The sequence below is a fragment of the Triticum aestivum genome, chromosome 3A (genome assembly GCF_018294505.1).
Source record: "Triticum aestivum cultivar Chinese Spring chromosome 3A, IWGSC CS RefSeq v2.1, whole genome shotgun sequence".
NCBI lineage: Eukaryota > Viridiplantae > Streptophyta > Magnoliopsida > Poales > Poaceae > Triticum > Triticum aestivum.
In genome coordinates, this window is record NC_057800.1 from 251718507 (window position 1) to 251744004 (window position 25498).

The 25498-nt window shown below is 47.6% G+C and overlaps 1 protein-coding gene across 1 annotated transcript; it reads right to left on the reverse strand.

Annotated features, from left to right (window-relative positions):
• Positions 1–7648: 7648 nt before the first annotated feature.
• Positions 7649–11126, reverse strand: LOC123061125 (probable anion transporter 1, chloroplastic). Its single transcript, XM_044484074.1, has 10 exons — positions 10527–11126; positions 10315–10422; positions 10023–10178; positions 9405–9620; positions 9112–9321; positions 8890–9027; positions 8643–8744; positions 8487–8552; positions 8295–8379; positions 7649–8210 (listed from the first exon to the last, which is right to left on the reverse strand). Exons 1-10 carry the CDS (start codon positions 10914–10916, stop codon positions 8113–8115), a joined length of 1569 nt encoding a protein of 522 aa, XP_044340009.1. The 5' UTR covers positions 10917–11126; the 3' UTR covers positions 7649–8112.
• Positions 11127–25498: the final 14372 nt, after the last annotated feature.

Sequence of the window (25498 nt, forward strand, 5' to 3'; positions counted from 1 at the left end):
CAAGTTGCCAAGGGACGGCCCCGCATGGTGCTCTGGGTTGGACCAACACTTAGACAAGCACTGGCCCGGGGGTTTAAAATAAAGATGACCCTCAGGATGCGCGACTCCCAAGGGAAAAGGCTAGGTGGCAAATGGTAAAACCAAGGTTGGGCCTTGCTGCAGGAGTTTTATTTAAAGCGAACTGTCAAGGGGTTCCCATTATAACCCAACCGCGTAAGGAACGCAAAATCAAGGAACATAACACCGATATGACGGAAACTAGGGCGGCAAGAGTGGAACAAACACACCAGGCATAAGGCCGAGCCTTCCAGCCTTTACCAAGTATATAGATGCATTAATTAAATAAGAGATATTGTGATATCCCAACTAAATATCCATGTTCCAAACCTGGAACAAACTCCAATCTTCACCTGCAACCAACAACGCTATAAGAGGGGCTGAGCAAAGCGGTAACATAGCCAAAAAACGGTTTGCTAGGACAAGGTGGGTTAGAGGCTTGGTTCAACAAAATGGGAGGCATGATAAGCAAGTGGTAGGTATCGTAGCATAGGCATAGCAAAAAAGCGAGCAACTAGCAAGCAAAGATGGAAGTGATTTCGAGGGTATGGTCATCTTGCCTGAAATCCCGCAAGGAAGAAGAACGAGTCCATGAAGAAGACAAACAGATGTTAGTCGAATGAGTCCTCACAAACGCGACATTAACGGAACCAACCCGAAGAAGCAACACCGGAAAAGAAGCACACAACATAGTAAACAACCACCACATAAGCATGGCAAGATGCACAACCGAGTATGATGCATGTCCGGTTTAAAGAAGCATGGCATGGCAAAGTGCACAAACAATACTACAAATTAAGTGGAGCTCATTATGCAACGGAGTTACATATTGAAGAAAACACCACATGACTTATTTAGTTCTCTCTCGTTTATGTACCCAACAAGATTAAATGTTGTTAGCATGGCAAGAGGGTGAAGCAAAAGAAAACTACCTATCTAGGCAAGTTTAAATGAGGCCGGAACTACAAACAACAAGTCCGGAAACTCCTCATGTGCATATTTTGGTTATGGTACTGTTCTGCCCTAATCCATATTTTATAGTTGTTAAACATGCAAATTGGTGCCACCATGTTAAACTAGGCATTTTTCCACCCCATTTACATATAAAGTTTATTAAAATCGGAGCTACGTTTATTTAGTTATGAATTAAAGCATTTTTGCATGGCATAGGAGCAAATTTAAACAAACATCATTTTAAACATTTTAAACATGATTGAGAGTTGGATATTATTAAACTAGATGAAATTCTAAGCACTTTTCATATATAAATTATTTACATATGATGCCTGATTAATAAGTTATTATATGCATGACAATGAGGGTTTTTCTGCAAAATAGTAAATCCTGGGATAATTGATTAAATCCGTTCAGAGGAAAAAACACTATAGGGCCGAATCTGCTGAACTGGGCCAATAGAGAGGAGGGGCTGCGGGGAGCTCACCCATGGGCCAAGGCCCGGTCGGTGGGAGGCAAGGCTGGCAGGCTTCGGCTGGGCCTTGCAGCATCTGGGCCGGACCAAGGGTGCCAGCGATGCAGGGCGGTTGAGGCGCTCGTCCTCCTCGTGCCTGGCGCAAGCGCAGGTGCAGAGACGGGGACGGCGGCGCCCGAAGTCAACGATAGGGCAGCGACGACTCCGGCAGGTGAGGGCGGCGGGGAGGACCGGAGAGGAATAGATCCGGACAGAAACTTGCCGGATCCGACAAATCTGAGCGACGTCGGAAGCTGAGCGGCGACGACGAGGAGCTCCATGGCCAAAGAGAGAGAGAGAGAGCTGTAAGAGAAAGAGGAAGGGAAACGGAGGAAGGGAGGAGAGGGCGACCGGGACGCGACCTGGGCGACGTCGCGGAGCAGGGGTCGCCGACGACGACTCCGGCGTCTTGCCGGCCAGTGGCGGGGCTGGACGGGGAGAGGACCTCCTGCGCGAGGCTCAAGAACCAGGGCGCGGGGCTCTCCGAAGCGGCAGCGGAATCCGGGCTTCGATGGGCTCGGCGGGCCCCACATGGGCCTGGCAGGGCCGCAGGAGGTGGGAGGAGGCCAGGGGCGACGTGGCATCGTCCCATTGGTTGCGAGTGACCACGCAGTGGCGGCTGGCCACTAGGAGCGCGCCATGTGGCGCCGGGGAGGTGGCGGTGCAGGAAGAGACCAAGGGCGGCGGCGACAAGTGGAGGCCAGGGAGGGGTTCGGCGCTGAAATTGTGGGGAGGGGGGCTAGAGGTAGGTGGAGGGCTAGGGATGCCAAAAATGGCATGGAGGGGGTCTATATAAGGCAAGGGGGCTAGGGTTAGGGGGTTTGAGGCCATTTCGGAGCCGTTCGATCTCGATCAGACGACCAAGAGCGGAGGGGGTTAGACAGGTGGGCTAGTGGGCTGTGCTAGATAAAGATGGGCTGAGAAGAGTGGAGAGAGAGGCCCGGCAACAGTTTTCGGAGACCAAAAACGTCCGACGTTAGACCGACTATAATGTCGCTATAGTTTAATGGTTGGGCTATCAAACGAACTCCGAATGCGATGAAACTTGACAAGCGGTCTATCTACACTATAATAAGACCACACGTCAACTTTCAACCCATTCGGAGAACATTTTTCGGCCACTTATAAAATAATATTTCGGACATGCCACGGGCGCGTGCAAGTGTGTCTGGGCTCAGAACGGACAACGGACGAAATGAGGAGATCGAGACGAATGCATGTTTTGAAAACATGATGATGCAATGCACATGATGACATGACAAGATACAACACGCAAACAAATGACATGGCAACGACGGCGAATAACTAGAAGACACCTGGCGCAGCAGTCTCGGGGCGTCATAGTTGAGCTCCGAGGTGTTGTCGTCACAATTTTATCGTTGAGATTCTGGAATACATGAGTTTCGCCGACATTGAAAATCTCTTTTATGCAGTTGTTGGTGAGATAACCTCGACGCCACCCAGTACTGCGGCGGGAGTTCGGGAGTATTGCCATAACTCGTATAACGGATGCTTTTCGAAGGTTGAGGTAAATGATTTCCGAAGGTTTCTTGGTTATGTGTTGAAGGATGGATACAGCTGGATGTAGGATTTGCTAGCTTTGGGTGAGATATTAAGCTTCCCCTGTATCCCCAACACCTGATTGCATAACCGGAAAGGTTCGGGAGTTTCATAGGTGGGAATTCATGTAGCTCTAGTAATTCTTCCGCAGATATTTGGTTTGTGATTGGGTAATCCTCACCAAGTATTTGTTCTTGTCCGTACCTTGTTGTTTTATTCTTCTACCTCTATCTAAGTGGCTTCTCAATTTATGGAAATGTGACCATTTCAATTGGAATGCATTCGTTCATTTTGTTTGGATGTGAAGACTATAAGTTGCAATTTATATCCATTTGATTCAGCTTGAATATATGTTTATCAAGATGCTAACGGATGTCACCCTCTCCAGGATGGCTCCTCCAACGCGCACGACTCCGAATCCTAATCCGCCACCACCACCTCCACCTCCGGAGGCATGGCAAGCTGTGATGGCCGCTACCAATGCAAACACGCAGCTGATCATGCAGCTCTTGCAAGAGCGCAACCAAGGGATTCATGGCCATGGCAACAATCAGAATCAGTTTGCTACACTCAACCAGTTCCTCGCTAATCAGCCAAAGACCTTCAGCAACTGTGTCGAGGCCTCAGACGCTGATGATTGGCTCGTGGATATCTACAAGCATTTCGAGTGCAGTAACGTCAGGCCTGAGGACTTTGTCAAGTTTGCCTCCTTCCAACTCAAAGACCAAGCTGCAGAATGGTTTCAGCAATACAAAGATTCCAGAGGAGGCCGTTTGATTACCTGGGATGAATTCTGTCAAGACTTCAAAGCTCATCACATTCCTCAGAGTGTTGTTGAAAGCAAGAGTGAGGAATTCCACAACCTGAAGCAAGGCAGCTTGTCTGTTTACCAGTATAACATTCTGTTCCAGAGGCTCACTCGTTTCGCCAAGCAAGGCGTCCCTGACGAGAAGAGCATGATTTATCAGTTCAGGGGTGGCCTCAGAGAAGATCTCCAACTAGCTCTCGTCCTTTTTGAGCCGAAGAAGTACGATGAGTTCTACAACATGGCAATGAAGCAAGAGACTTCTCAACTCAAGTGCGATGATTCCAAGAAGCGAGTCAGAGATGCAACTCCTTCTTCCTCAACTCAAGTGGCTTCTAAGCAGCAAAAGTATTGGCTGTCTCCTCCTCCGTTTCGTCAGCCTTACCAGCAGAAGAGCAAAGGTGGCAATGGATCTTCCCACCCACCCAACCCAGGCTTTTAGAACAAGACTTCGTCTCAAGCTCCAAGATCAAGTGCTCCGTATCACCGTCCGCTCTAGAAGGTCACGTGCAACAAGTGTTAGCAGAAGGGTCACTATGCCAACAAATGCTTCAATCAAAGGTGTCTTCCTCCTTCTCCTCCTGTGAGGTCTACCAGTACCGCAGTGGTCAAGCATAACCCCAAGCACACCAAGGTCAACTTGTTGAACGCAGCTCAGGCAGAGGACTTGTCAGATGTCATCATGGGTAACCTTCCTGTTAACGATGTTCCTGCAAAAGTACTTTTTGATACTGGTGCATTGCATTGTTTTATGTCAAAGCCATTTTTTTGCCAAGAATGAATTCGTTTCTTCTCATTTGGGCAAATCAATGGATATTCTTTCTCCCGGCAAATGTTTGAGTGCCAGTTTGGAGGTTCCAGATGTTACGATCACGTTGGGCGACTATAAGTTTCTTTCTTCCCCAATGGTCCTCGGTAACTCGGATATTGATCTTATTCTCGGAATGGACTGGCTTTCTAAGCACAAGGCTCAGCTTGATTGTGCTGCCAGGCATATTCAATTGACTCATTCGTCTAAGGATGTTATTGTCTTTGCCGCAAGGGATGATACCATCCGACTCTTTTCTCTCAATGAGAAGGGCGAGTTGGATGCCATCTCTCAAATTCCAGTCGTTTGCGAATATCAAGACGTCTTTCCAGAAGAGCTTCCAGGAATCCTCCGCACCGGCCAGTTGAATTTGTCATCGATCTTGAGCCTAGCATGGAACCTATTTGCAAACGTCCTTACAAACTTGGACCTGAAGATTTGAAGGAGCTGAAGAAGCAACTCGATATTCAAGAGCGAATGGGTCTCATCCGACCTAGTTCTTCTCCATGGGGTTGTGGTGTTCTTTTTGTGAAGAAGAAGGATGGAACGGACCAACTTTGTGTCGACTACTATCCATTGAACAAGAAGACCATAAAGAACAAGTGCCCACTTCCCAACATCAATGAGCTGTTTGAACAACTCAAAGGTTCTAGTATTCTCCAAGCTTGATCTCCGTATGGGCTATCATCAGATTCACATTCATGAAGGAGATATCCCCAAGACAGCATTCAGAACAAGCTATGGTTCATAGGAATACGTTGTCATGTCTTTCGGCCTCGTCAACGCTCCTCCGACATTCTCTCGCATGATGAACTTCATCTTCAACGCCTACACAAATGACTTCGTCTTGGTCTACCTCGACGACATTTTGGTCTTTTCCAAGAACAAGGAGGATCATGCCAAGCACTTGCGTTTGGTTTTGGATAAGCTCAGAGAACATCAGTTCTATGCCAAGTTTTCAAAGTGCGAGTTTTGGCTCGATGAGGTTCTCTACCTTAGGCATATCATCTCTGCCAAGGGCATAGCGGTTAATCCTGAGAAGGTGTCTGCAATTGTGAATTGGGAACCACCTCAGAACGTGAAGCAACTCCGCGGCTTCCTTGGGCTCGCAAGCTATTGTCGAAGGTTCATTGAGAACTTCTCTAAGATCGCGAAGCCTCTTTCCAACCTCTTGCAGAAGCATGTGAAGTATGTTTGGTCGCCTGAATGTGACATCGCTTTCAACACCCTGAAAGAGAAGTGAGTCACTGCTCCAGTTCTGACTCCTCCTGATGAATCCAAACCATTTAAGGTCTTTTGTGATGCTTCCCTTCAAGGTCTTGGTGCAGTGTTGATGCAAGAGAAGAAAGTTGTGGCCTATACCTCTCGCCAGTTGAAGCCCAACGAAAAGAACTACCCCACTCACGACCTCGAGTTGGCGGCAGTCGTCCATGCTCTTTTAACTTGGAGACATCTCTTATTGGGAAGAAAAGTGGACATCTTCACTGATCATAAGAGTCTCAAGTACATCTAGACTCAGCCTAATCTCAACCTCAGGCAGACTCGTTGGGTCAATATGATTCAAGAGTATAATCTGAGTATCGAATATACTCCAGGCAAGGCCAATGTAATTGCTGACGCATTGAGCAGGAAGGCTTACTGCAACAGTTTGATTCTCAAGTCTTACCAACCCGAGCTTTGTGAAGCTTTCCGCAAACTCAACCTTCAAGTTGTTCCTCAAGGTTTCCTCGCCAACCTCCAAGTCTCTCCTACTTTGGAAGATCAGATTCGTGAGGCTCAACTTCTTGATGCTATGGTGAGGAAGGTGAAGATTGGGATTGCCAAGAGTCAACCCAAGTAAAAGTGCTATCGTCTTGATGACAAGGATACTCTATTCTTCGAGGATCGCATTGTTGTGCCTAAATGTGACCTTCGTAAAGTCATTATGAACGAGGCTCACAATTCACTCCTCTCTATTCACCCTAGAAGTACAAATATGTACCATGACCTCAAGCAGTCGTATTGGTGGACTCGAATGAAGCGCGAGATTGCTCAGTTCGTGAATGAATGTGATGTCTGCAGAAGAGTGAAAGCAGAACACCAATGACCAGCTGGTCTCCTCCAACCTCTTGCCATTCTAGAATGGAAGTTTGATCATATTGAGATGGACTTCGTGACTGGATTTCCAAAGTCCAAGCGTGGCAATGATGCTATCTTCGTTGTCATCGACAAACTCACTAAAGTGGCTCATTTTCTTCCTATCAAAGAATCCATCACAGCAGCCTAGCCAGAGGGCGGCCGCATGATTCCACCTGAGGAAGAAGTCTTCGTAGCCGTCGCACCACCAGTGAGATCTAGGGCGCCGGCACACCAGCAGCAAGAACGACGCCACCCACTCACCCTTCGTGCAGCTGGTCCCCGTGACAACCAAGCCTCTCCACCCGCGGAATCATCCCAAGCCATCCCTTGGATCGAGCGGAGAGGAAAGAGGCCCCACCGCCACCTGCGTCGATCGGGCTTTGCCTGTCAGCGCCTCGTGATGGCGGTGGGGGAGGAGCGTTGGGAGGAAAGGGGAGAGAGGCGACGAGCAAGGGTTGCCCCGGGTCGCTCACGGGGACAAAGCGTGAGAGGACCAGAACGAGCCTAACCCTAGCCACCAGTTCTGTCACCCCTATGAATGTACGCATGTACACCCTACGCCTATAAGCACCACCCTGATACGGAGCAGTCACAACATCTTTAGATTTGACGAAGCCACCACATGCGTTTCGTAGTCAACGAGAACATCTCCTCCCACTAAACGAGAACATCTCCTCCCACTAAACGAACATTGTTGTGAAGCTTGAATGCGAGCATCAGTGCCAAGTCTAGGACTTGAATTACGATGGGCTGGTTCCACCACAAAGAACCTGAACATCTGAGCGTTCACAGGATGAAACAGAGTTGCACTTCCTCATTTAAACATACATGCTACAAAAGTTGTATAGATCAAAGTGAGTGTTAAATACTCATCAAATGTTCAGTGCATCCATGTTTATGATCCTGAAATAATCAGGAAACAAAACTAGACTACGATGATATGTCACAGAAGTGAGCTATTCCAAAAAGAAAAAGAAAAGAGGCTTACAGGTCAAAAACACTATGCGTGTATGACAGGATATGTACATGGTACCTATAATCACTTGCACACTACACATCCCTATACAACCGGCCGCTTGGCGTTCCTGTGCTCAATTCATGCTCCGTTTCAAAATTAAGATCCTGAATTATGTGCAGCTGTTGCTTGCTGGTACATATTAGATCTGGCAGTCTGTTCTTTGCTTCTTTCTTTCTTCCCAGGAGTTGGAGCAGTGCATGCAGAATGAATTGTGTCCACCCAGGGCAGTATCTACTACTAGCAGGGATGAGTCGTTAACCAGAAGCGGGCTATACATATCAATCGATAATTTTCTCGCCGGTTGAAAATAAATTCCATATCACAGTTCCAACAAGATAAAGAGTTACAGACAATTTGAAGACATCGTCCCAAGAACCTGCATTTTTGTTTGAAGGATGAGACGTGCAAATTGACAGTGTAATATGTTACGTAACATAAAGAGGTTAGGATCAGGGCAGACCATGCTGCAAGATGTATCCGGTTGCTGCTGTGCCAAATACACCAGCTAGAACCCCAGCTGTGTTGGAGAGACCAAGTAGTACACCCTGCAAGACAGGAAGTTCATCACCTTTTGGTAGCATATTCAGTACGACTTTACAGAACATCTAAGATTATAGTGCATTGAAATATTATGCTATAGTCAGATGATTACGGCGTATCGAGGACCGATATCTTGATGATTTGAGTATAGACCAGACTGAGAAAATGCATCACTTCCCTGATATTTGGAAAAAGATTCAGATATAAAACAGAGTTGCACTATACGAAGAAAATATTATCAACGACCAGAAGTAAAAGGGAGCCTCACCTGGCTACAAGCCATGCACAAAACTGCCAGTGCTGGTGAATCGATATGGCTCAGTTGACTGAGAAAAAAGGCTGGCCCTAAGAAACCAATTGATTGCATGATCTGCAACAGGTGGACGTGCATAGGGTAACAATATTGATGACATCTTTCTTTAGTACAAGTTCAAAAACTGGATCCTGGTTATCTTAGCCCCAGTGAATACATCACTGGGGAATATAAACTCAGAATATCAAAGTGTTTAATTTACCTTGCGAACCGTTGTCACTGATGTTCCTCTACTAACAAGTGTGTCTGCAATCCAACCACCAACATTTGCAGAAATCGCCATTGTTAGCCAGGGAAGGACGCAGAAAAGGCTGGACTCCGTGAGGTTGAATTTCAAAACCTATTTTATATTAAGTTTGTCATTATAAAGAAAGGGGTTTGCAGTTCATGATGCTCAATTAGGTAACAACGATGTTGATGGTACCTGGTTGTAGTACGTAGGCATCCATGTGAGCAAGATAAAAGTTCCCCAGTTATGGCAAAAGTGGCAAGCTATAAGTGCCCAAACAGGCGGTTTTGACAATATTACTCCCCATGGAATTGTTGTAACAGGCTCTCCTGATGTGGTTTGACTAATGATAAGCTTCTTTTCTTCAGCACTAATCCCCGGATCCTCAAGTGGAGTACTATAAGCCTTTTAAGATAACAGACAACAAATTCAGACATGATGAAAACAAAATCAGAGAAGTTGCACAGTAATTCACAACACCGAAGTACCTTGGCCGCCCATGTCGCGAACCAGACAGTCCCAAGAGAGCCGAAGGAATAGAAGACTGATGGCCACCCAAACTTGTGTATCAGAAATGGCGAAAATGCGAGTCCTGTCACTGACCCTAGGTACATCCCACTATATACAAGAGCTAATGATCTGCTCCTCTCTGATACAGGAACCCATTTTGAAAGTATATTATTCATTGCGGGCATGGCAACCCCCTGTTGCAAGAATTTATATTTTGTCATGTCCATGATGCACCGGTGTATGAAGAACATCAACTACAACTTTGTTTGCCTTTCTTCTCCTATTATATAATTTGGCCCTTCCCTCAGTTGGCTTATTCTCTATGTTTAAAGCAATATTTGAACCTAAGCTCTGGTACCCCTTATTTTATCACAATAACTTCACAGCAAATTCAGACAGGACGACAACTAAATCAGAGAAATGCAAACACCACACCAAATGGTTAAGTAGTGCAAATTACCAAAGGCAAACTGGAAGACACAGAATGCACCAAATGTTCAACTTCACCATGAAATTAGGAACCGTATTCTATGACTCAAAGTCACAGTGGTACAGTGACGTAGCTTTGTACAGTAAGGATGATTATCAAGGCTTACCTCTCCAATTCCCATAAAAGCACGCACAACAAGGAGAAATGGCAAGCCTAGCTTTGCCGCCACAGGCGTAAGAGCTGTGGCGACCGACCACCAAATCACCCCGAAACCAAGAACAGTCTTCCCCCCAACTTTGTCTGCCCATATCCCTCCTGCTATCTGCAATGACAATGGTGTTAGATACTACACTCAAGGGGAGGAGTAAATTGCGGATCTTCCATGAATCTTAGATACAAAGTGTGTGCATGTTCAGTATGAACCAATCAATGGTTGCTCCCCGGTCTGAACCACAGACCTGAGTTAGGAGGTAGCCCCAAAAGAAGGACGACTGGATGAGGCCGACGGTTTGCGGGTTCCAGCCGTACTCCGCGGACATGGGCATGATGGCAATGCTCATGTTTACCTGCAAATTAATAGCAACCATTGCTGGAGGTTCAGTAGCTATGGATGTCGGTGGTGAGGAGTGAGGAGGTGGGGGAAGCAGCCCAGCTAGGGGTGCGCACGTACGCGGTCCATGTTGCAGAGGAGGAAGGCGGAGAAGCAGAGGAAGACAATGGCCCAGCGCTTGGGGAACTGCCCCTGCTCCTCCTCCCCCGGCTCGGCGTCCTTCAGCAGCAGCTTCCTTACCGAGTCCAGCAGCTCCACGCCGCTGCCCTCCACCTGTTCGGCATCCGCGTGCAGCGGCTTATCCCCGTCCCTGCGCGATGGCGGGGTGTCCGGCTGGACGTCTGCCCCGCGGAGCGCTCGCCTCCGGACTCTAACGCGAACTCCGTTGTTCGCGAGGAGCCCTGGCCCGGCTCTCTGGGACGGCGAGCCGCCGTCGACGAAGCAGCGGTGCGGCGGCGGGCCGCCGCTCCGGCACTGGGTGGAGAGGGTGAGCGGGAGCAGGCGGAGCATGGCGCCTGTCCTCCCCTTACCCTGTGCACGGACGTGGCTTCTCGCTTGCGTGCTCGATCAGCTCGGCGCAGATGCTAGCTAGCTAGCTAGCTAGATTTTTGACTCCCCGGCCTCCTCTGGCGAGCTGGAGTCGACGATGGGTGCGAGGGAAGCGTCGAAGTGGCCATCGTGCGCGGCTGGGGCAGACGAATGGCTCTCGTTGGTCGACCACCCCGACGGGACGATTGTGTCTGGCTATAGGCTATCTGCGCACCGCAGCTCGCCATCTGGACGCTAACGTGGCATGCCATGCATGTATCATCTCATCTGCGTTGCATTTCTTCCCAGGGACACTTTTTAAAGGGACTATGTAGGTGCCCGTGCGTTGTGAGGGAGTAAAAAAATTCAACACAATATCTTCTTCAAGTTTATGCCTAGCTTAACTAAAAAGCGTAATCGAATAGTTCATGAACTAGCAAAGTTAGCTAGGTTGGTTTTCTCCTCCAAGTATTTGGATGGATAGCGTCCATGATATTTATAAACAATGCTACTTTACTTATGAATAAATAAAAAAGAAGTTTATCAAAAAAAAGAGCGTTAAGGCCATCTGTTGATCGGGCTGCGGCTGGCATGTGGGCCAGAACCCAAAATGGGCCCTATTCTTCTACCTTTTCCTTCTGAGCATCTAAAAGCATCTATAGCCGGATCTGCCAAATCAGACCCCCTATTAGTCCGCGGATGCGCCCGGGCACGCCCGCGGGCGCATCCTGACGGGCCCTCATATTTTCCTCTCGACATTCACATATCTTAAGTTCGGACTCTCAAATCCATGCAAATTCATGCACGTCGATCATAAAAGACAATGTCGCATGTAAATAACAAATATTGGTATGGAATATAGATAGCGTTTACATAAAATTTATTTTAAGTGCACAACTCAAGCACTAGCTCCTTGGTTGTGTAGCGACCCGACCCGAATGGATCAAGTCTCTGTGCTTAAGTGTCATCCGTGGATCGGTATGCTGATACACACAGTATTCGAGGATACCTCAATCCAAATAGCGGAAGTAACAAGGTTGTGGATTCCCATCAACACCAACGGCAAAGTTGAGTGTAGAAAATCGTAACCCTAACGTATCACTCGTCGTAAGATAATCATGCAACATGAGACGTTGCAGCCACAACGGGTCAGTACATTGAATGTACTGGCAAATTCACACCATAGAGAGAAATGATGAACAATGGCTATCAATACATGCATATTTGGCTGGTGGAAAAGCTCTATGGTTGTAAGGTTTTTGCGAAAAGCCAATTTTTTCCCTACTGCAAAGGAATACATTTTATTTAACTATCATGGTGGTTGTTAAACATTGAGAGTGTAGACACCCTCTCAATCCCAATTAAACACCATCATTAAAATCCAACAAAATTAATTAAAGTCACATGATGAGATTCACATGATAATCCAAGTACTAGATACTCAAGATGTCCATAACCGGGGACATGGCTAATCATGATTAGTTTATACACTCTGCATAGGTTTGTGCACTTTTCCCCACAAGACTCGATCTCCTCCGTTGGGATTCTCGCACTACATGGTGTTTGAAAAATGGATGACCGAGACATAGTCTTTCAGAAGCGCTAGCACCTTATGATCGGGTAGACCATTACACCTACTTGAAGGAAATATGCCCTAGAGGCAATAATAAAGTTATTATTTATTTCCTTATATCATGATAAATGTTTATTATTCATGCTAGAATTGTATTAACCAAAAAATAATACATGTATGAATACATAGACAAACATAGTGTCACTAGTATGCCTCTACTTGACTAGCTCGTTGATCGAAGATGGTTAAGTTTCCTAGTCATAGACATGAGTTGTCATTTGATTAACGGGATCACATCATTAGGAGAATTTATGTGATTGACTTGACCCATTTCGTTAGCTTAGCACTTGATCGTTTAGTTTGTTGATATTGCTTTCTTCATGACTTATACATGTTCCTATGACTATGAGATTATGCAATTCCCGTTTACCGGAGGAACACTTTGTGTGCTACCAAACGTCACAACGTAACTGGGTGATTATAAAGGTGCTCTACAGGTATCTCCAAAGGTACTTGTTGGGTTGGCGTATTTCGAGATTAGGATTTGTCACTCCAATTGTCGGAGAGGTATCTCTGGGCCCTCTCGGTAATGCACATCACATAAGCCTTGCAAGCATTGCAACTAATAAGTTAGCTGCGGGATGATGTATTACGGAACGAGTAAAGAGACTTGCCGGTAACGAGATTGAACTAGGTATTGAGATACCGACGATCAAATCTCGGGTAAGTAACATACCGATGACAAAGGGAACAACGTATGTTGTTATGCGGTCTGACCGATAAAAGATCTTCGTAGAATATGTAGGAGCCAATATGAGCATCTAGGTTCCGCTATTGGTTATTGACCGGAGACGTGTCTCGGTCATGTCTACATTATTCTCGAACCCGTAGGGTCCGCACGCTTAACGTTACGATGACAGTTTCATTATGAGTTTATATATTTTGATGTACCAAAGGTTGTTCGGAGTCCCGAATATGATCACGGACATGACGAGGAGTCTCGAAATGGTCGAGACATAAAGATCGATATATTGGACGGCTATATTAGGACACCGGAAGTGTTTCGGGTGATTTCGGAGAAAACCGGAGTGCCGGAAGGGTTACCGGAACCCCCCGGGGAAGTATTGGGCCTTAGTGGGCCTGAGGGGAGAGAGAGGGCAGCAGCCCAGGAGGTGGCGCGCCCCCTCCCATGGGGAGTCCGAATTGGACTAGGGGAGGGGGTGCGGCCCCTCTTTCCCTCTCCCTCTCCCTCTCTTTCCTTCCCCTTCTCTCTTCCTAGTTGGACTAGGAAAGGGGAGTCCTACTCCTACTAGGAGGAGGACTCCCCCTCCTTGGCGCGCCCCAAGGGCCGGCCGGCCTCTCCCCCTTGTTCCTTTATATACAGGGGTAGGGGGCACCTCTAGACACACAAGTTGATCTTCGTGATCATTCTCTTAGCCGTGTGCGGTGCCCCCCTCCACCATAATCCTCGATAATATTGTAGCGGTGCTTAGGCAAAGCCCTGCGACGGTAGAACATCAAGATTGTCACCATGCCGTCGTGCTGACGGAACTCTTCCCCGACACTTTGCTGGATCGGAGTCCAGGGATCGTCATCGAGTTGAACGTGTGCTAGAACTCGGAGGTGCCGTAGTTTTAGTGCTTGATCGGTCGGGCCGTGAAGACGTACAACTACATCAACCGCGTTGTGCTAACGCTTCCGCTTCCGGTCTACGAGGGTACGTAGACAACACTCTCCCCTCTCGTTGCTATGCATCACCATGATCTTGCGTGTGCGTAGGATTTTTTTTGAAATTACTACATTCCCCAACACTACTTTCCCCTACATCTGCTAGTCTACCACTGTAAGAGTTCGCACTACTTAATCAACTATGCTAGAGCCCATAGTAGCTTGTGGCTGCACACAGAAGTTTCTAGCATGAATAATCTCATGATCCCTTTGAGCCTGGGTGGCGGTCCGTAAATAAAAACAGGCAATCGCTGGAATACCCAGGTGCCTCAACACGCAATCGCTAGAATACCCAGGTGCCTCAATCCACCCAGATGTGTGTTAAAGTTGTCACCTTAAGTAAGCCAATAATTAACAATCTCACATCTGTCATGAATACTCTCAAACCCAATCCATGTCTACGAGCATAGCATGGCAATATAAGCATAACGTAATAGTAACTCCCAAGGTTTGAATGCAGGGCAATAGGTTCCTACCTCATCAACTACTTCCCATTACCCACATGTTATCAATCCTACTCATGCAATGTTTCAGAAACTAATGCATAAAAACTAGGTATGAAAGGAATATGATCAAAGTGTGAACTTGCCTGCAATGTTGATGAAGATGATTCGCACTCATAACTCTTGATAGATCTACTCATCTCACTCCGGTCAATCTATCGTAAGCAAGAAATAGTAACCACACATAAGCACTCACTCAAAAGGTCAGAAAGATCGAAGAAGACGATTCAGAAAACATCGAAACCAAGCAAATAATTCTTGCAGTATAAAACAATTTCTAATAGTACCAAAATTATGTTAATTTGGCCTTATCAGAAAGTTTAGGTCAAGAGCTTCGATTTGCAAAAAGAATCAATTCAAACGGAGCTACGAAACTCAAGTTATGAACAAACGAAGTTTGAATTCAAATCTGGTCTAATTCAAATTTTAAAATTTCAAAAACATGTTTGAGTTGGATTACTGGATATAGGAGATCGTAACGAAGCAGTGGGTGTTGGTTTCATTGGATTTGGACAAACGAGTGAAAAGTTACGAAGGTTTGAGGATCAGGGGCTAAACGGTAAAGAAACTAATTACGGATAGGTCCCTGACTAAAACTAACAGAAAAAGAAAAGACTAAATAACGAACGTTCGCTAACTAGTTCTAAATAGAGAACGTTCTTTGAATAGATCTAACTAAAAAACTAAACCGGGTTTTTGAAACAAAACCGAAAAAAACCAGGAAACCGATCGGGGTTATACCGATTCAGTGGTTCCGCGAGAAAAACCGACGAACGGCGACGACGGTTGGCGGCGGCAGCGGGGCTCCGGCGAGATCTGGTAGGGCAAGCGGCAGCTGCGGCGAGGTAGGGCAACAGCGGCGGTGTGCGGCGCGAGGTGCGCGGCAGCGGGCGACGGCGAGCGGCGGCTTGCGGCGGCGGGCGGCAGGCGGCGGCGGCGACGTGATGCGCGGGCGGCAGCGACGCGAGACGCGAGGAGAGAGAGGGCCGGGGTCCTCGCCTTTTAAAGGCGGAGGGGGAGGCGATGGCGTGGGGAAGGGGAAAGGTGGCGGCGGCGGGAGGCAGTGTCCATGAAGGACACGACGGTGGTGGCGGCGTGCCGATGCTGGAGTCGGGGACGAAGGCGGTGGCGCGCTGGGTCTGGGCCTGGCAGGAGCTGGGCCGGCCCAGTCGGCGAAATTTTTTTTTTTTAAAAACACAACGGAAAATAACATAAAATAAAGCAAACTAAAATAAAATAGAACCTAGGCATATAATATATCAAAATTTTCAGAAAAACATTGTCTACAACGTGAACATTTTCCTAGCGTTAAATAAAATTCAAACAAATTAAAATAAAGCAAAGAGTGCTACTGCCCTACTATAATCCAATAAACATCATTTTAAGAATACCAAAATGACTTCAAATTTATTTATCTCCAATTTTCTGATGTAGGGAATCATGTTACTCTATTTTCCATGTATTTTGTTTTTGGAGAAAAATAATTTGAAAAAAATATCCAAATAACTCCAAATTGAAAAATAATTTCCAAAAGGACTTTGAATTTGATCCTTTTAACTTCCAACTCATATTTCATATATTTTGAAGAAGTCATTTTATCTTCTCTCATGAAAATCATTGAGTTACTTGAAGTTTATGAATTTGAAATATTTTCAAATGAAATTCAAACATTTTCAACAACCTTTTCATTTAATTTAAATGGAAGAAGTCATGTCATCTTCTCCCTAGGGTTTTGTGTTGAAAAGCATTTGAATTCATGGAGATTCATAAAAGCAAAATGAAAGTTTGGGAAAGTCCTTTTATTCCCTCTCATTTAACTTTCAAAAAGTTTCGAATTTCACTCATCTTCACACAATCAATCAAATCTATCTATTTATTATAACATTCCAAAATTTAGAATTTTGGGATGTTACAGGTTGTCATTGTGGGTCCGCATGTGCTGCACAAGATCATTGAGTAGCCGCGTGTGCAGATGATCTCGAAGATTCTGATGCATTTGTAGGAAGTTCATAAGTTGAGCCGCATCTTGATATTCCGGGATTTCAACTTGTCCTCCATGTGCTTCAAAATCATGGGTTTGGGCTACACCATCACCCTCATCCTCGACAATCATATTGTGCAGAATAACACAACATGTCATCAGCTGCAACAAAGTTTCTGATTCCCACATCATTGCAGCTCTCCGCACAATTCCCCAACGAGCTTGAAACACACCAAATGCCCTCTCCACATACTTCGTAGCTGCTTCATGGATTGTTACAAAGTGGCTATGTTTATTGCTATGCGGTTCGTATATGGTCTTCACAAACGCCGCCCACTGAGGATAGATACCATCGGCAAGATAGTATCTCATGTTGTAGTCTCGGCCTTTGACGGTGTAGTTGCACGGCGATGATTCCCCATTGCAAAGTCTCTTGAACACCAAAGATCGTTGAAGCACGTTGATGTTGTTATGAGAACCCGACATTCTAAATAAAGCATGCCAAATCCATAAGTCATGTGATGCCACCACTTTTAGTATGATGGTGGCCTCTCTGGTGTGACCTTGATGCATTCTCCGCAAACCTTCGGGGCAGTTCTTCCATTGGCAATGCATACAATCAATTGACCTGAGCATTCCTGGAAACCCCCTTGCCTCTTCAATAGCCAACAACTTCTCTGTGTCCTGCGCATTTGTTCTCCGAGATACTCAGGTCCAAACACCTCCACCACGGTGCGGGTAAACTTGACAGTAGTCTTCACACACGTGCCCTCCCCCATCCTGACCATCTCACTAACGGCATCTGCAATAGTACCAAGTGCATGCATCCTCAAAGCAGCCGTGCACTTCTACTTGGCAGAGAACGATAGTTATCCGCAGAAATCCCTTGTGATCTTGAAGTAGTCGTCATGTGCCTCCACTCCCTCCACAATGCGCAAAAAAGGTTTCTGCATGCGAAAACAATTAAAAAACCATGGATCATCCAGGAAAGTAGGATTGGGAGCAAAGTAGTCTAGTAGCTTTGGGCTGGACACCATATCTCGGTTGATCACTCTTCTCCCTTTGATTAAGCCCTTGAAGTTGAGAATATGCCCCACTTACCGGTTCATTTCCTCTTGCATGCTCATGAGCATAATCATGCCCACTTCTTCGTTTGAATCCGAGGAATCGAAGAACGAACTCATCTTGAACCATTTGGTCAAGCTCCGTCAGTCTGTACTCGTCGTCCGACGAAGCATCAGAATCCATCATTTTCACTAACAAAATCATAAGAATCTAGTCGGACAATGTGTCAAACACATCAAGCACAAGACGGAGCCAGAGAGTTGCTGGACATACCGTGGTGGCGTCAGGGCCGTAGACAATGTCCCCCGCAGTGTGGATGGGAGAGAGGAGTGCTTTGCCGGAGCTGGCAGTGCAGAGGCTAGGAACGGCTGCGGAGAGCGTGCGGCGGAGGAGCTACGAGATGAAGGCCATGGAAGAGGGAGAAGAGATGAGATAGCAAATGGATTCGGCACGTCTTGGGGTTGCATTTGGTGCAATTTGTGGTGGGTCGGGCTGTTGGGTCTGACGTGGCACGCGTGCCCGGGCACGCCCGGGCACCCCCATATCCGCCCCATATTTGGGCTGGATATGAGGGGTGTCTGTCAGCCCGGGCTTTCGAGGCCCGTTTAAAACACCCATCTTGATCGAAAAATCATGACCGGTCAGTGACCAAGCGGCCCGTTTGAGCGTTTGAGGAGGGTTTGGGGCACTAGGCCGGTTATATATGATGTAACTGTCTTTTTTTACCGTTGTGTATCTCAAATGCAGCCCAATGAATTGTTGTCGTTGTTGGGTGTGAAATGTTTGGGTGCACTCCATATACTAGTATTTTGGTAGTCGAACCTCCAGAGAAAGCGCTGACAGTCTTGGGACCCATCCATGACACACTTTTGATCTTTGGATAATTCCACCGCATTATCTCTTATCTCTAGATCCCAATGTATTGGAAGAGCCAAAAGCTAAATTAGCAAATCTGAGCCCTCATGAAGCTCAATAAGTTGCAGAAAGAAAGAACTCATCAATAGGCAAAATAACGCTACAAGGGTATCTCCAGAAAGAAAGAGCCAAGAGCGCTTGAGCAGCTGTCCATGCCGCCGATGTCGCCCTGGCCCAGGTCAAGGTCATCCACGCCAAGATCTAGGATGCCACGCCAAGATATTATAGGCCTCCTTGGAATCCAGCATGCAACCCATGTTCGAAAAGGCAACGGGGGCCATGGAGCACCTGCTTTCTCATGAGATCATCGAGTGGGAGATGGAGATGCAGGAGGCGGCGGAGATCAAGGAGCGCCAAGAGGAGGAGTTGCACGTGGCTGAGGAGGAGGTAGAGAAGAACCTGTCTATCGACGAATAGGTGGTGGAGTACCAACGTAAACTCTGGTGCAACCACTACTACAACTACTAAAACCTCGAGGGGTGGCACCAAGGATGACAACGCGGTCGACTTCAGCCTAGGGGACACGGAGTCCACCAACAGCGGCATGTCGCCAGGATAAGTCATTGACGTCTCATCTTACCCCAGTGAGGCATAGGGCGGTGAACCATCGGCTTTGTTAAAATTATGAGTACCTCGCCTTTGTTTATAAGGCTCGTCTTTTGTTAGAGAAATGTTTAGGTCAACTGACTCTGTTTAATTACTAAAATTGCTCGATTCAGTTAATGTGATATGTTTGTTGTAGGCTCTTTTGTGTACCCTGGTGACCCACAAGTGTAGGGGATCTATCATAGCCCTTTCGATAAGTAAGAGTGTCGAACCCAACTGTAACACCCACAATGCGGCTATATCTCCCACGTGTCGGGGCACGACTTAGAGGCATAGCCGCATGGTAGGTTTGTCGCAAGAGGGGTAATCTTCACACAATCCCATGTACTGAATAAGAAAGGGATAAAGAGTTGGCTTACAATCGCCACTTCACACAATTACAAGTTAAACATACGTCATCCAGAGTACAAACAAGGTCCGACTACGGAACCAAAATAAAAGAAGACAACCCCAATTGCTAGATCCCCGATCGTCCCAACTGGGCTCCACTGCTGATCAACTGGAAACGAAACAACACAATGAACACGATCTTTAACGAGCTCCCACTTGAGCTCGGTTGCGTCATCTGCACTGGCATTGTCAGCACCTGCAACTGTTTGGAAGTATCTGTGAGTCACGAGGACTCAGCAATCTCAGACCCGCGAGATCAAGACTATTTAAGCTTATGGGTAGGGTGAGGTAGTGAGGTGGAGCTGAAGCAAAGCACTAAGCATATATGGTGGCTAACTTACGCAAAAGAGAGCGAGAAGAGAAGCAATGCACGGTCGAGAAACTTGAAGTGATCAAGAAGTGATCCTGAAACTACTTACGTTCAAGCATAACATAAGAACCGTGTTCACTTTCCGGACTTCGCCAAGAAGAGACCATCACGGCTACACACGTGATTGATGCATTTTAATTAAGTTAAGTTTCAAGTTCTCTACAACCGGACATTAACAAATTCCCATCTGCCCATAACCGCGGGCACGGCTTTCGAAAGTTCAAACCCTGCAGGGGTGTCCCAACTTAGCCCATCACAAGCTCTCATGGTCAACGAAGGATATTCCTTCTCCCGAGAAGACCCAATCAGTCTCGGAATCCCGGTTACAAGACATTTCGACAATGGTAAAACAAGACCAGCAAGACCGCCCGATGCGCCGACATCCCGATAGGAGCTGCACATATCTCGTTCTCAGGGCAACACCGGATTGTCCAAGATTCCGGTCGACCAACCCAGAGTTGCCCCTGGTGGCCACCGGCGGCTGACAGGTTCGTACCAACACTTAGACAAGCACTGGCCCGGGGGCGGGGTTAAAATAAAGATGACCCTCAAGAGCGCGACTCCTACGGGAAAAGTAGGTGGTGGTGAGGCAAATGGTAAAACCAAGGTTGGGCCTTGCTGGAGGAGTTTTATTCAAAGCGAACTGTCAAGGGGTTCCCATAACACCCAACCGTGTAAGTAACGCAAAATCAAGGAACATAACACCGGTATGATGGAAACTAGGGCGGCAAGAGTGGAACAAAACACTAGGCATAAGGCCGAGCCTTCCACCCTTTACCAAGTATATAGATGCATTAATTAAATAAGAGATATTATGATATCCCAACATAACCATGTTCCAACATGGAACAAACTTCATCTTCACCTGCAACTAGCAATGCTATAAGAGGGGCTGAGCAAAGCGGTAACATAGCCAAACAACGGTTTGCTAGGAAAGGTGGGTTAGAGGCTTGGCATGGCAATATGGGAGGCATGAAATAGCAAGTGGTAGGTACCACAGCATGGCAATAGCGCGAGCAACTAGCAAAACAAAGATAGAAGTGATTTCGAGGGTATGGTCATCTTGCCTAAGATCCAGCAAGGAAGGAGAACGAGTCCATGAAGAAGACAAACGGACGTAGTCGAACAGATCCTCACAAATGCGATGTTATCGGAACTAACCCGAAGAAGCAACATCGGAAAGAAGCAAACAACATAGCAAACAATCATCACATCAACATGGCATGATGCACAACCAAGTATGATGCATGTCCGGTTTAATGAAGCATGGCATGGCAAAGTGCACAAGCAATCCTACAAATTAAGTGGAGCTCAATATGCAACTCCGTTGTATATTGACGAAACACCATGTGACTTATTTAGTTCGATCTCGTTTTATGTACCCAACAATATTAAATGTTCTTAACATGGCAAGGGGTGAAACAAATGAAAACTACCTATCTAGGCAAGTTTAAATGAGGCCGGAACAACAAGCAACAAGTCCGGAAAAATCCTCATGAGCATATATTAGATTTGGTACTGTTCTGCCCTAAAGCATATTTTAGAGTTGTTAAACATGCAAAGTGATGCCACCATGTTAAACTAGGCATTTTTCTACCCCATTTACATATAAAGTTTGTTAAGTTTGGAGCTATAGTTATTTAGTTATGAATTAAATCATTTTAACATGGCATAGGGGCAAATTAAAGCAAACAACAATTCAAACATTTCAAACATGGATGAAAGTTGGATATTATAAATCCAGATGAAAATCTAAGCATTTATCATATATAAGGTTTTTACATATGCTGCATAGATTGTGAGTTATTAAATGCATGAAGTCTAGGGGGTTCTGTGCAAATCTGTAAAACACTGGAAAATTAGGAAATCATCCATGGAAAAAAAATAGTGGCTCAGGCCGAATCTGTCTAGCCCAAACAGCTTAGAAAAAAGGAGGCGCTGGGGGTGGCCTCACCCATGGGCTTTGGCCCGGTTCAGTGTAGGAGTGGGCCGGCTCGGGAGGCCGGATCTGGCATGGGCCTTGGGAGGCTGCTGTGGCCCAGGCAGGAAGCGGTTCGACGTGTGCACTGGCACGTTCGACTCAGTGGGTCAACGCGGGGCGCGCCTAGCTCGTCCTCGAGGCAGAGGAAGTAGGGACACGATGACGCCTACATCATTTGACGACGGGGACGGCATGTAGGCGAATGGAGGTCGGCGGCGGCTCGCGAGGCAGGGGCGGGGAGGTCCAGGGCGCAGGGATCTGGTGTGGCGGCTCATCTGGTCTCAATCTGGGTGCTCCTGCGAGAGACAGAGTGGGAAAAGTGAGAAGCAGAGGAAAAGGGAGAAAAATGCAGGCGAAGGAAGGAGAGATGGGGAGGGCGCGGGGCTCATCTGCTTGCGGTGCTCGACGGTGGAGGGAGTTCCGATGGCCTGGCTGGCCGGCAGGCTGCTCTCCTGCTCGGGACCGAGGAAGGAGGAGGCTGCAGGGACGGGGCGGTGCGAGCGTGGGGCTTGGGGTGAACTGGGTCGTTGGATCCTCAATCCGACGGCTCACAGCGGGTGGAGATCTCTGGATTGGATTGGGCAGGAGCGGAAAACAAGGAGGAGACCAGGTGGGTGGTGGCGTGCTCGGGATTGGAGGGAGTTTGTCTACCTAGGGTCTAGGGTTAGCCACAAATGGAAGGAAGGTGTTGCTTAAATAGGTAGGAAGGACTAGCTTAGGCTAGTCCATTTTCGGACCATTTGATCACGATCGGACGTCCAAAACACATGGGTCGTGTTGGTGGGCTAAAGGGTGGTAGCGGGCTGCGTAGAAGGCCGGGGGCTGCGGGAGAGAAGAGAGGGAGAGGCCCGACAGCAATTTCGGGGACCGAAACGCCCGATGTTTGACCGACTATATTGCCGCTATAGTTTTATGGTTGGGGCGTCAAACGGACTCCGAATGTGATGAAACTTGACAGGCGGCCTACTGACAACATAACAACACCGCATGCCAACTTTCAACCCATTCTGAGAACAATTTTTGGCCACTTATAAAATATTATTTCGGACATGCCACGGGCGCGTGCAAGTGTGTTTGGGCTCAGAACAGACAATGGAAGGAACATGGAGACCCGGACGGATGGAAGTTTGAAAACATGATGATGCAATGCACACGATGACATGGCAAGATGCAACACGCAAGCGAATGACAAGGAAAAAACGGCGAATAACTGGAAGACACCTGGCGCAACGGTCTCGGGGCGTCACAACACTCCACCACTACGAAATCTCGTCCAGAGATCTAGGATGGCACCGGAGGGAAAATGGAAGAGAAAGAGAAGAGGTAAAACTAAGTTGCTTCTTTGACAATTGAGTGAAACCAAAGAACCTTGCGAGGTTGAACGAATTGAAAGAAAGAAAACAACGAAGATTTACAAAGTTGAAAACACTCCGTTAGAAAAGAGGAACAAGGAACATTACTAGAACCTTGTAGGTTGAAAGACATAAGAAAAGTGTTACAATGGACAAGAAGTACATGCAACCACTCCGGTTGAAACGAGATGTACAAGGAACGATAAATATCGATTACGACAACACTCCGTGTCGTGGTATTCTCATGGGGGGTGTGAAACGACATATGCCACAAGGTGGCTTCGTGTGAGGGTAAGACTGCTGCCGGAATGTCTAGGGACGGGTATGCGAGCAGCACGCACTAGTTTACCCAGGTTCGGGGCTCTCCGGAGAGATAACACCCCTACTCCTGCATGTCTGAGTATATGTGGTATATCTGGTACAGAGTGCTCCTGGAGTTGTATCTGAGGTCAGTGCCATAGGCATCTGGCCTCGTATATGCATGTGGCATGGTGGCCGTTGCTCTTGGCCGAATGGGTGTGCTTGGGCATGCTTGCCCGTAGGATTGGATGGATTGATTGCTAGCCAGCTCTCTTGCTAGCTAGCTAGCTTGTGTGTGTGTGCGTGAGTGTATCCATCCCCTGATGGATGGATGTGTGCCTATATATAGGAGTTGGCATGGGTGGTAGTGGCTTTGGTTGTAAGCTACCTTGGGTAGCTTACAAGCCAAGCTATGTAGGCATGGCTAGTGGCATGGTGCATGTCATGCTTGTCCCCTGGGGTACTTTATAAATCAATACCCAGGAGACACAATACACTGTAGATGATGTCGCGGTATGATCGTTCTCGTCAGGCTGTAGTTGACTTCGGGCAGTCGGCCTGGCGGAGGAGTCGGCAGCCAGCAGTCGGCCTGATGGAGGAGTCGGCAACCACCAGTCGGCCTGGTGGAGCAGTCGGCAGCCAGCAGTCGGCCGGGTGGAGCAGTCAGCAGCCAGTAGTCGGCAGCCAGCAGTCGGTAGCCAGCAGTCGGCAGCCAGCAGTCGGCCTGGTGGAGCAGTCAGCAGCCAGCAGTCGGCAGCCAGCAGTCGGCCTGGTGGAGCAGTCAGCAGCCAGCAGTCGGCCTGGTGGAGCAGTCGGCAGCCAGCAGTCAGCCGCCGGCCAAGTAGTTGGACTGAGGGGCTTTGCTAGCCCCGATGTCTTGAATTCTTGTCTCGCCGTCTTTGGGGTATCCGTGTCCAATTACTCCGACAGTAGCCCCCAAGCCTTCGGGCAACTTGGCAAAGTTGGTGGAGGTTTTTTGGCGAGTGTTCATGGAAATGATCATAAAAAAGACAAAGTTAGTCCACGCAGATATATCAAATGTTTGCTTTTAGCATTCCAAGTTTTATGCGGAGGGTGCCGACATGGTTTCATTCGAGCCCCCTTCAATCTTTTTCGTGTTCCCTCCACTTTTTGGCTTGTGCTCTCGCTCGTCGGACAACCGCTCTACGGTCTGTGGCTGAGAGTGGGCCGCAAAGTGGAGTGTACAGTACTCAGACTCTGGGAGTGGATTTAACCGAGCAAATACTTATAAAGGAAACAGTCGGGTCGCCCGAAGTGTTTTTCTTCCCGGACGTATTTCGCGTGGGTGGCCTCCAACGTTCACTCTTGCTAGTCGGACAGCCGCTCTGCGATCTGTGACTAAGAGTGGGCCTTTGGTACCGTGCACGGTACTAAGCCGTCTGCGGGGACTAAAGTCTCAGGCCAAGCGGCCGGCCCCCGAGCCAACTCTGGCTGGCGCCGGGGCGAACAGTGATGCAACTGTACTAAAATGCGGAGACAGCCCCCGAGCATCGCTCGGGGTTATCCGTGATTGCGTGGTGCAAAAAATATGCGGGTGAGGAACTCACACTGATTTTCGTGTAGTCGAGACGGAGGTTGAGCCTCCGGGTGCTCGAAGGGGTCCCGGCCGGTCAGGCTCGACCGGCCAGGCGGACGATGCATCTTGCAGCACCTATCTTCTTCTTTTTCTCTTCTGCTAGTTGCTCGGAGCCAGACAAAATTCTTCTCTTGTCTGCAATCTTCGCGGGGGCGCGTCAGCGCACCCGCTGGGTGTAGCCCCCGAGATTCGGGCTGACTGCT